Source organism: Hylobates moloch, unplaced genomic scaffold (assembly GCF_009828535.3).
Source record: "Hylobates moloch isolate HMO894 unplaced genomic scaffold, HMol_V3 SCAFFOLD_10, whole genome shotgun sequence".
In the NCBI taxonomy this organism is placed as follows: domain Eukaryota; kingdom Metazoa; phylum Chordata; class Mammalia; order Primates; family Hylobatidae; genus Hylobates; species Hylobates moloch.
The window spans coordinates 71,282,688-71,294,214 of NW_026652285.1; the positions used below are offsets into that span (position 1 = coordinate 71,282,688).

The window sequence follows — 11,527 nt, forward strand, 5'->3', positions numbered from 1 at the left end:
CCAGAGAAGAGGAAAGCAAGCCAAGCAAGGTAGTAGCCAACAGTGTCAAAGGCTGCCAGGAAATTCATAAGAAGAACCAAAAGGTGTCCTTCAAATTTAGAAACTAGAGCAAAGCATTTAGTAGCCAAAAATATTCTAGTTGGTTGAAGAGTCAGTGGGAAGTGAAGGAAGAGAGATGTGAGTGTCAGTAACCCTTCAAAAAGCCCCAAAGTTAGGGCAGTAGCTAAAGGATTTTTTAAATGATATTTTATAAATTCAGAACTAATACGTATTCATTGCAGAAAATGTCAACAATGCATGAAAGGAATGGAGAAGAAAATAGTAACACACCTACAATTTTATCAAAACTACAACCATCCACAAAATAGCAATTTTAACATTTTGAGTGTTGTAACATTACTGTCTTCCTAAAAGTACAATATAAAAATGTCATTTTATAAAAATGTTCCAGCAATTAAAGAAATACAAACATGAGAACACAAAAACCCCCAATCTCGTCATTCAGAAACAACCATAATTTCAGACATTGCTCTGCCTCTCTAAAGGAGAGTAGGGCTTGGTGGGATTAGAGGTGTGGCAAGGAAGCCCTGCAGTTGCCCCCTGCCTGTGCCTTTCTTAGGTGGCCCCTGGCATTGGGGAAGCCTCATTCCATCAAGGCCTCTTGTGATGCACTCTGATGTAGCCCCAAAGCACACTGGTTGGAAGACGATGAGACCATCGGGCTTCTTCCCTCAGGCACCAGAGTCTCCAGATGCATGAGGAAGAAGATGGGGTGGGGGCAGTATAGTCAGATGGCAAGGACATCAAAGAGTCAGGGTGTATATGTGGAGGTGGAAGTCTGGTGGCCTGCCTGTGATTGTGGTGGGTGGGCAGCATGCTAAAGGTCCCTCTTATCCTAATGGCTGGGAATGTAGAGCATAAAATGCTAGCCACTGGGAGGCCTGCTGGGGAAGCCTTGGCTCAGTGCGGGGCAGGAAGGAGATGGGGATGGGGCATGATGCTGCTTGACCTGGACCTCCATCTAGTATGGTGGTCAAGACAGAACCAGGATGAATAAAAAGAGAGAGACTGGAGCAGGTGGCAGCCTTGGGGTCTGTCCTTTGCAGGAAGGAAAGGGGTGGTGAATGGAGAAAAATATCCAGAGATGTGCAAGGGCTGCTTGGGGCAGTCTGGACACTCACTGTAGCTCATGGCCAGTTGTGGCCAACTGGCTGGAAGCTGGAGAAGCAGAAGACCACCGTGGCAATCCTGGTCACTGGGACACACAGAGACTTTGTTCAGGTCTGAGAGGTGGGGTAGAAACCAGGAGAGAAACACTGGCCGCCTCCTGCCCCACCGCCTGAGCCTCATTTCATGTCCTTTGACTTAAGATATTTAAAAATATTTTTGTTTTTGGTAACTTGGACCCAGGTCCTGCACCAGCCTCTCAGCTCTAAGTTGATGAGATAAAAGTTACCCCCGAGATGAGATTGATGGGAGGCAGGGAGATGAGTGTTCCTTGATTATGGAATGCATTCCAGAGGGTGTGGCAGAAAGGCTGAGAGAGAGGGCAGCAGTAGGAGGCTGGGTTTTGGGAGAGAAAGTGTGGGAGAAATAGAGTACGGATTGGTTTTTATTTTGGCTGCTGACCAAGATAGCAGGGATGTGAAGCTAGAATTACTATAAGACCCCTAGTTTCAGGAGGGTCTATCTCAGCAGTCTTAGTCATGGGGCCATACCCTTCTTTCGATGGCTTTCCCCCAGACCCCTCATGTGATCAGCCCCAGGCCTATCCAGGAGATGGAAGAAAGGGCTGCAGGCAGATAGCTGGGAGAAACTCTGGGATCCAGGGCCAAAGCCAGCTTAAAACCCCTGCACAGACCCAGAGGTCTCAAACTTACGGCCTGCCGGTGGATTCAGAGATTCAGATCCCTGAAGTTCTTTATTTGGTCCAAGAAATATTTTGTTCTGGTTTTTTTTTTTTTTTTTTCACCTAAGGAAGACATTTCTACTACTTAGAGCTGTTCAGAGAGCTGAAACAGGCTTCTGGGGAGACCATAGCTCTCCTTCCCCAGCGATGGTCGGGCAGAGACTGTAATTCCAATGTCAGAGAGGGACTGAATAAAATGACTTCCAACGTGCCTTCCAGCCTAAGAAGTCTGGAATCTTTGCAGGAATGTGAGTGAGATGGTTCTGGGGGCTGGAGTTTGCCTTTGATTCTGACTGCTCTCTTTTGTCTCACATTTTTCAGCTGCATTTGGCTGCCCTGAACATGCCATTTTCTGGGGACATTCGAGCTGATTTTCAGTGCTTCAAGCAGGCCAGAGCTGCAGGACTGTTGTCCACCTACCGAGCATTCTTATCTTCCCATTTGCAAGATCTGTCCACCATTGTGAGGAAAGCAGAGAGATACAGCCTTCCCATAGTGAATCTCAAGGTAAAAATAAATATGGTTCCCATTGCCTTCTGCATGCATTGGTCGCTACAGAGCCTGGAGGCAGTTTTCATTTCTAACATCAACAGAAGAGCGTTGACTTACGCCTGCTGTCTCCCTTACTGGCTATGTCATTTTGGGTGGGTTCTTTGCCTTCCCTGAACCTCAATTTTCTTTATGCTTGTTTGACCCGTGGAGCATACAGGAGAGATAATGATAACTTCTTTCACTGATACAGGGTTTTCTTGTTTGTTTACAAAGTACCTCATTATCTTAAGAGGTACTTCTAATAAACATGAGAGTTATTCATTTTTTAGTTTGTCAGATGAGAAAACTGAGGCTCAGAAGAAGAAACCAGTTTGCTTAAAATCACTGCAAACTAGAGCACTTTGTCCTGAACCCTGGTTTGGTGTTCTGTGCACATTTAAGCAGATATTTCTCTGCCCCATTTGTGGGTAAGACAGGGCCTTGTAGGATCCCTGGATTATTCCACAGAAATAGCAGACTCCTTCAAGGCTATGCAGAGAAAGCTCGTTGCCACTCACATATACCCTGGAGAAGCTCTGGGTCCTGATGACTGTTTCTTTTTTTTTTTGAGACGGAGTCTCGCTCTGTCGCCCAGGCTGGAGTGCAGTGGCGTGATCTCGGCTCACTGAAGCTCCACCCCCCAGGTTCACACCATTCTCCTGCCTCAGCCTCCCGAGTAACTGGGACTATAGGTGCCCGCCACCACGCCCAGCTAATTTTTTGTATTTTTAGTAGAGATGGGGTTTCACTGTGGTCTTGATCTCCTGACCTCGTGATCCACCCGCCTCGGCCTCCCAAAGTGCTGGAATTACAGGCGTGAGCCACCGCGCCCGGCCTACTGATGACTGTTTCTTAAAGGTACTTCAAGACCCTTTAGTCTCTGCAACCCCAGTACTCCAATTTGAAACCTTGAGGCTAGCAAGTTCCATCCTAACCCCATACCCAGCACTTTCCACCTCCTCTCCCAGAATTCTGTTCCAGCACCTTCACCCACTGAAATTATTTTTATTCTTGGATCTCTCTACAAGGGACCAGGCTGTTTCAGGAAAAGGACTAAGAAGTTCATCTCCATCTCACCCACAGTGTAGACTGGCACAAGGCCTGCCACAAATTTGAAGCTTAGTACATATGCATAATATTTTCAAAATAACAATAATAAAATAAAGACATAAAACACAATTTTGATTGGAAGGAGGCTTGTACACACATCTAATAAGAGAAATTCCCTCAAGAAATAAGTAAAACAAAAGCATTCATGGATGGATTATAAAATCAAGCCACAAACATTTCTTGAGTTTTTACTCTGTCCAGGCTCTAGGATTGGGGCTGGAGACTCTAATGTGAGGTGGCATCTGGCCTTGAAGAGCGAGTAAAAATCGGCCAGGTGTGGTGGTGCAAGCCTGTAATCCCAGCACTTTGGGAGGCCGAGGTGGGTGGATCACCTGAGGTCAGGAGCTCGAGACCAGCCTGATCAGCATGAAGAAACCCTGCCTGTACTAAAAATACAAAATTAGCCGGGTATGGTGGTGCATGCCTGTAATCCCAGCTAGTCGGGAGGCTGAGGCAGGAGAATCACTTGAACCTGGGAGGCAGAGGTTGCAGTGAGCCAAGATCCCACCATTGCACTCCAGCCTGGCTGGAAGACAAAAGCGAAACTGTCTCAAAAAAAAAAAAAAAGTAAAAATCTAATTCATTTGTAGGCTGATGGTATAATGATTCTAATGTGGTATTTTGTCTCTATAGGGCCAAGTACTTTTTAATAATTGGGACTCAATTTTTTCTGGCCACAGAGGTCAGTTCAATATGCATATTCCAATATACTCCTTTGATGGTCGAGACGTAATGACAGATCCTTCTTGGTAAGTGAGGGTGGAAGTTCTCAGATATGGTGTGATAGATAGTTTTAGGAGGCATCCTAACAACGGGATGCCTTTATCAGCTGCTTCTCTAGGATATTGCCAACATAAAGCCACAGTGAGGCAACTGAGGGCCTCAGAGAAAGCCTTGTCCTTGGAGTCAGAACACCCAGGTCCAGTAACTCAATATGGAATCCTGGGCAAGACATTTCCATTCTCTGAGCCTCAGCTGCCTTACCTGTCAAATTGGCAACATAACCATATCTGTGTCATAGAACTGTGAGAATAAAATGAATATATGTGAAAACATATAGCACGCAGTGGGCACATAATAAGTGGTAAGCAATGCAACTCCTGGGGATCCTGTAACTCTACACTGTGATTTGCACTCTAAATCTTGAAAATTATGTGTGTTTTTCAGAATAGAACAACTCAGCAAACCTCTCCTCAGTGCCTCCTCTACACCAGGCCTGAGGCCAGGCCTGGAAGGCACAGTAATAAACCTAGAAGGCTCCTACTTTTACAGGGCTCACAGTCTACAGAGGAAGTAGACACACACTAACTGTGACTCTAGACAGAATATTGTAATTGTAAGTGGAGCAACAGGTACCATAGGATATACAGGAAATGTTTGTTTTCATTTTTACTTAGGGGTGAGAATCAGAGATGGCTTCCTGCAAGAGGAAGTTATTTATTGGCCTTTGAAAGATGAGAAGGAGTCACTGGTCTGAAAATGAAAGAGAAGCCCTCCAGACTAAGGGACCCCGTGAGCAAAGGTTTAGATTCACAAAAGAAGAGGGTGTGATTTGAAAACAACTGCAAGCTGGGTATGGCTGCAATCTAGTGTGTTAAGAAAGCTAGCAAGGGCAATGAGGATAGAAAGGTGATCTGGCATCAGGGTTAAGGAGTTTAACTTGATTCAGTAGACTTATGCCAATTTGCTTACCAAAAAATACCACAAAGAAGTGTCATTTTGAAAAATAACATGACAAAATTACTTTTTAGGCCCCAGAAGGTCATTTGGCACGGCTCCAGCCCCCACGGCGTCCGCCTTGTGGATAACTACTGTGAAGCATGGCGAACCGCGGACACAGCGGTCACGGGACTTGCCTCCCCGCTGAGCACGGGGAAGATTCTGGACCAGAAAGCATACAGCTGTGCTAATCGGCTAATTGTCCTGTGTATAGAAAACAGTTTCATGACAGACGCTAGGAAGTAATGGCCTTCTGATGATTCTTAAAGAGTTTTCAATTTTTTCTCATGTGAAGAGTTGACACTGAAATCTAAAATGTTGAATTGTTGTAAATATTACATTTTTTTTTTACTACACATTCGTTACAACAGCAACCAAAGAAAACATACCTCAATACACTCAAAACTGAAGACACAGAGGACTCAGATCAAAGACAAAATCTGATCCATATATTGGTGCTAGATTCTGTGGGAAACCCCAGCAGTGTGAACGCATCCCAATATAGGTTAAGAGCAAGTTGAAAACAAAGGCCATGGCATTCTGCCACTGCATCCTTCAGACAGTTATATCCTCCTTTTAAACCATTGTTGTTGAGTGTAAGATGTCCTTCATGTTTTCTTACAAAGTCAGTGTTTAGAAACGTTACCCTTTCTAAGTTATATACAGATCAAATGCTTTTTTCTTTCACGTACATCCATCATTTGCAACTGCTGTTCGTACACAGAAACAGGACTGCTCAAATGATCCTATTTGTATTTTCTGATGCTATCAGACTTTAATGTTTTTCTCCCTAAAATATTATTGCTATCATGCTTTAGGAATTTTATATTTTTACACAAACATATTTTAGTATGGTGTCTGTTTATGTAACTCTGACTTGCTGGAAAAGTTGAAACTCCAAATTATCTGAAACTAGAAAAGAAATAGCACATAATTACTACCTTCCCCTTGGTGGCTCTCCTCCCCAACCCCCACCCCACAATTTTACGACTTCCATTTGGCAATTCTTGAATTATAACTGCGACTGAAACAAACAGGTTCATAGAGATGAATTTTCTGAGAAACATATATCTACATGCTGTATGATTGGATTTTTTTTTCCATGTAAGTGAACATAAAAACATCTTTTCCGGGTGCTTTCTTCGTTTGACTTTTTCCTGCTAGTTCCTTTATTCTCCATCACTGATGTGGAAGCAGACCTGGGGTGGGTTTGCTAATCCTGCCACTTGTGCTGCCCCCAGGTGATGATCAGAGAACTGAAAGGTTTTCCCATCATGCTCATCTGCCCTGGCTGTTGTCTCCCACCTAATGGGGCCAGTGTAGGTTGTGTAGAGCCTCAGAGTGGGAAACAGGATGAGCTGTGATTCTGCCACCGTCTCAGGGCATGACTTTGGGCAAGTCGGCCTCTGTCTCTCAAGGAGATTGGGATAAGACAAGCATAGTATTGGCTACCAGTCATTAAATATCAGACTTCTGATATATCCCATTTCATTTTCATAATAACCCTGCAAAGTAGTTTTTTAATCTCTACTTTACAATGCAAAAAAAAAAAAAAAAAGTCAAAGCTCAGGGAGTTACTTGTTCCAGGTCATACACTGGTGAATGGCAGGGCTGGTTTCAGACTCAGGGTCTGTCTCACGTCGGGGCCCATGATCTTCCCAAGGAACACCTATGCAAGCCTGCCTCTCTGCTCCCTCCCAGCTGCAAGCATGTGATTCTCTGGCTCTTGGTCTGACCCTCTAGGAGAAACATAATCACCAGGCAAGAAGTATGCTGGGATATTTCCTCCCATTCAGCTGGGCTGGCCCAGAGGCTCAGCAAAGTGAATCCGCCCTCAGAGTCCTTGAAGTAGGAAGGAAATCAAAGAGGAAAAACAAAGAAAAAAAGGCAGCCCAGAATCTCCATGTAGGGGCTTCATAAATATATGAGCAGTGAGAATCTTCCTAATGAGTCACAGAATGAAGACAGTTTGAGGCTGGAAAACCCCAGAGGTGGCTTGTTGAGGACCAGCCCATCCGTTGAGTGATGAGGGCTGGGGGTGCTTGGCATGGACAGGAATTGCAAGGAGAAGGCGGGCAGGAGGCTCCCGAGGCCACAAAGCGCAGACACCGTCCATTTCTGTCACAGCCCACCTGGCCCAGGGTTACAGAAGAGGCAATGTGGGTTGGGGTTTTGGGGAGGAGCCCAAAGTCAGGGATACCTCATTTGCTAACCCTGGAAAGAGTATTGAGGCTTATGGCATTGCCATTCAGGCCTCTCCATGTACCAGAGGAGGTATAACTGGCTGACCCAGAAAGAGCCCCAGCCCCATTCAGACTAGGAGAATGAGTATCAAAATCCTGGGCCTGACATTCACTAAACACCAGCCCTTGCCCAAGCTTTCCCGTCACACGTTGAAAACCGTCAACCCGGTATCCTCAAGGTCACTCAGGCAAGCCACAGAGGCTCCTCTGCAGGCTGTGTCATCGGAGCCCCACCCCATCTCGGGAAAGCCTTAAACACTCCAGGCCTAGCCTGGCCCTTCTGCCAATGGCCAGCACATCTGTGATATCCCCCAGCTCCCAAACCTGCCTGCCTTTCCTCATACTTCCTCCTCTGAACACCTGACATGTGTAGCATCCGAGTCTTGTTACACAGTTGAAACACAATGGCGGAAGGGCCTCTAAGCCTTCACTCTATCCCACGCCTGAATGTCTCAAATGTGCCTGAATGCTGAGCCAATTAACAGTCTCAGGCGTGATAAGGGAGGGAAGAATTGTCACGAGTAATTCATCTTTATTGTGCTAGAGGTCTTTTAGAGACTTGCTGTGAGTCCATACTGCACACCCGCAGGGTCTGAAGCCTGCAGCAGCCAAAGCCCCTACCCAGCAACAGAACCAGAGGGATAGAAACAGCTGCCAGCCCATGTCAGGGCCCAGGCTCCATAAGGTGGCAGACTCTGGAGGGTGCAAAGGAGCAGAGGGTCTGAGCAGGTACCGGGGGAGAGCACGAAAGAGGTGGTCCAGGAGAATCCCCCTGGCAACCTGGACGTGGCCACATAGAGTAGTCTGAAGAAAAACCCAGGGAACAAGGAGAATGGGCTGCAGGAGCCATCCTTGCATTTCCTATATCCCCCTGGACTTCATGTGGCTAGCATGGTGTCTCTTGAACCCATAAAGGGTGTAAGTCAGAGACAGCGTGGGATTCTGGGAACCATCAGCAATCCAGTACAGCTGAATAGCAGTCAAGACACTTTCTATTAGTCCATAAAGGGAACACAACTCAAATTCACAAGTTTTTTTGTGTGTGTTTTTTAAAGAAATGTATTGGCTCATGAAACCAGGTAGGACGGGGGATGCAGAGACTCAAGCAACGTGGCATGACAATGTGGTCACTCACTCTGTTCTCTCTCTCCATGTGTGTATGTGTGTGTGTGTGTGTGTGTGTGTGTGTGAGTCTGTGTCCGTCTGTCTTGCTTCTCTTTTTCTGTGAATATGGCTCCTTCCCTCCAAGTGAGGACAAGATTCATGTGGCAGAGATGTCTGCAAACAGCTCTAGGCTTATATTATTCCACCACCCCAGAGAGTGGCTCCAGAGGAAAGAGAAGACTTCCTCTCCCACTGGGATGATATGAATTCCTGGAAAGGACTCTGATTGGTTCCAATTGTGTTACATGCCCATGACTGTGTTTGGCAGCCCCCACCCCAGAAATGAGTTGGGCAGAAGTAATAATTCCACCATCCAGAATGCATGGGGGTTTGCAATGACCTGAAAATGAGGGATAGAAGGTTATGAGGGCCAACAAAATAGATTCTACCACACACAGCAGCAGGGAAGATCAAGTGTGGGGGACGTCGCAGTGAACTAATAGACAGAGGTGAGATCGTGTTGGCCTTGAAATCCAGGATGAGGCATTTAGACTTTATCCTGCAACTGATGTAGTAGTTAAGAAGAAAGTACTTAGGCAGATAGTGAGGGTACAGCAATCCTCAGTAAGGTTTTCCTTTTGATGAAAAGCAGCCCCAAAATCAAGTTCTTTTTTTTTTTTTTTTTTTTTTTTTTTTTTTTTTTTTTGAGGTGGAGTCTCACTCTGTCACTAGGCTGGAGTGCAGTGGCACAGTCTCATCTCACTGCAACCTCCACCTCCCAGGTTCAAGCGATTCTCCTGCCTCAGCCTCCTGAGTAGCTGGGACTACAGGAGCATGACACCATGCCCAGGTAATTTTTGTATTTTTAGTAGAGACAGGGTTTCATCATGTTGGCCAGGATGGTCTCGATCTCCTGACATCATGATCTGCCCGCCTTGGCCTCCCAAAATGTTGGGATTACAGGTTTGAGCCACTGCACCCAGCCGATCATGTTCTTTTCTAACAAAGAGCAGCCTGTAAAATTGAGCTGCAGACATAGACAAGCAAGCTGGAAGCTTGCACGGGTGAATGCTGGCAGTTGTGCCAATAGGAAAAGGCTACCTGGGACTAGGCATGATCAAAATGATGGCTCCATATTCCCTTCTCTTTGCCAGCCATGTGTACAGTAAGGAGCAAACAAGATGGCGCTGGCCAAGTGGAAGGCCCATTTGCAGAATAAGATTAGGGTGGGGTGACCAGCCTTCCCCATGTACTATGTAAACATCACACCTGGTCAAACCAGTGTATGGGCCCTACTTAAGTCAGACACCGCCTCCTCAAGCCTGCCTGCGTATAAAATCTGCTGCAGTTTTTCCCTTTCAGTCACCTTTCCCTCATGAGAGAGAAGGCTGCTCTCCTCTCGCCTTTCTGTTGCCTATTAAACCTTCCGTTCTTTGACCCACCCACATGTGTCCCTGTCCTTAATTTTCTTGGTGGAAGATGACAAACTCCGGGTATTTACCCGAGACAATGATGCTGCTTCACAACGGGTAGGGCACCTTGGGAATATTTAAATGAGATAAGAATGGTATTGGATCCATGTTTGAGAAAGATCAAGCAGGGTTTTTGTTTATTCGTGCACTCATTCAGAAATATTTCTTGAATAATAATTTGTACCCAGGATCATGTTTGGACTTGGGAGTACAAAGATAAATGATGCCCCCACTTTTCAGATCTACTAAGTCCATTCTAATGCCACAGACTGTTTCAAATCTCCTGTATATTTCCTGCCGCCTGCTCCCCAACTCCTCAGAAACCCTACCAGTGGGGGACAAGGACATGCATGCAGTGCTTGTCTATCCTAACAGCTGGAGAAGTACTTTTCTGGTTACCCCTTGAGCTCCTGGTCCATCAAAACACCACTGAGCCTCCTCAGACCTCTTCGATAGCCACTAGCTGATTTTCTCCTTTTGCTTTCCACCTTGTACTCCAATTTATAGGGCAGGTAAGTAGAGAGATGCCTTTGTCTGTGTCTGAATTTTGGTCCTGCCACCTACTAACCGTGTAATCATAGCCAAGCTACTGAAAACCTCCAAGTTACTGAAAATAATCCTCCACACTCAATCCTTCCCTGCAGCTCAGTTTCTTCATCTGTAAAAGGGGGATATTCATAGAAACTATTCTCCTTTCAGTTAATTTACAGGAAGCACTGGGAACAGCATTCTGGCCCCGTGTAAGTGTCCAATCAGTGTTTGCTATCTTTGGCCTGTTCCAGTTGTCTCTCAATAGGAGCTGTGGGGGAGTGGGGGTGGGGGGTCTCTCCTTCAGTCATCCTAGCTGGTGTCTTCCAATCTGCCTGGCTTCTCTGCCTGTCTTCAGGCACAGGGCTGGGATTCAATGTCTACCTAGCGGTACAGCTCTGCCTGCTGTTAGTAAATATCCATTGTCCCATGACCCCGAATGTCTTGACTATCCTGCCCCTCTGCTCCTGCCCTTCGTAATCCAACAACTAAAATGTTGTCATCTGGCTCACGAGGGGCTGCTGACAAGAGGGCTGAATTCCTTCTGATAGACAGGCACACGTGCCACAGCGACTGTTAAGTTGTCTCATCATCCTCCTGCACGAGCCTGCCGGGGACCCTGAGTTCCAAGAAGGACCCAGAGCACCCTGTTTTCTGATATGTTTGTGGGAGGAAATTGCCTCCCTCTCCTCTCCTTCCAAACTTGTGCCTTTTCCTCTGGTCCTTCTCTCAGTGCGTGGCTCCACCATCCAGCCAGTGGCCTAGGAATCTTTTATTTATTCAACAATATTGACTAAGTGTCTCCTTAGTAATAAAGATAACAACAACAATAAGCCATAAAATAAGTGCTAGGAAGCTCTGCAGAGTTGGGATATTTTTATGATGACTACTTCGATTTTTTTTTTTTTTTT

The 11,527-nt window shown here is 46.0% G+C and overlaps 1 protein-coding gene across 1 annotated transcript in view; it reads left to right on the forward strand.

The window, feature by feature from the left end:
• The window catches only part of COL15A1 (collagen type XV alpha 1 chain), a 135,534-nt gene extending 129,130 nt beyond the window's left edge, over positions 1-6,404 (forward strand). The window contains exons 40-42 of the mRNA XM_032164666.2: positions 2,231-2,416; positions 4,184-4,299; positions 5,302-6,404. Coding sequence (XP_032020557.1) covers positions 2,231-2,416; positions 4,184-4,299; positions 5,302-5,515 — 516 coding nt within the window. The 3' untranslated portion in view covers positions 5,516-6,404. The remainder of the gene's footprint in view (positions 1-2,230; positions 2,417-4,183; positions 4,300-5,301) is intronic.
• Positions 6,405-11,527: the final 5,123 nt, after the last annotated feature.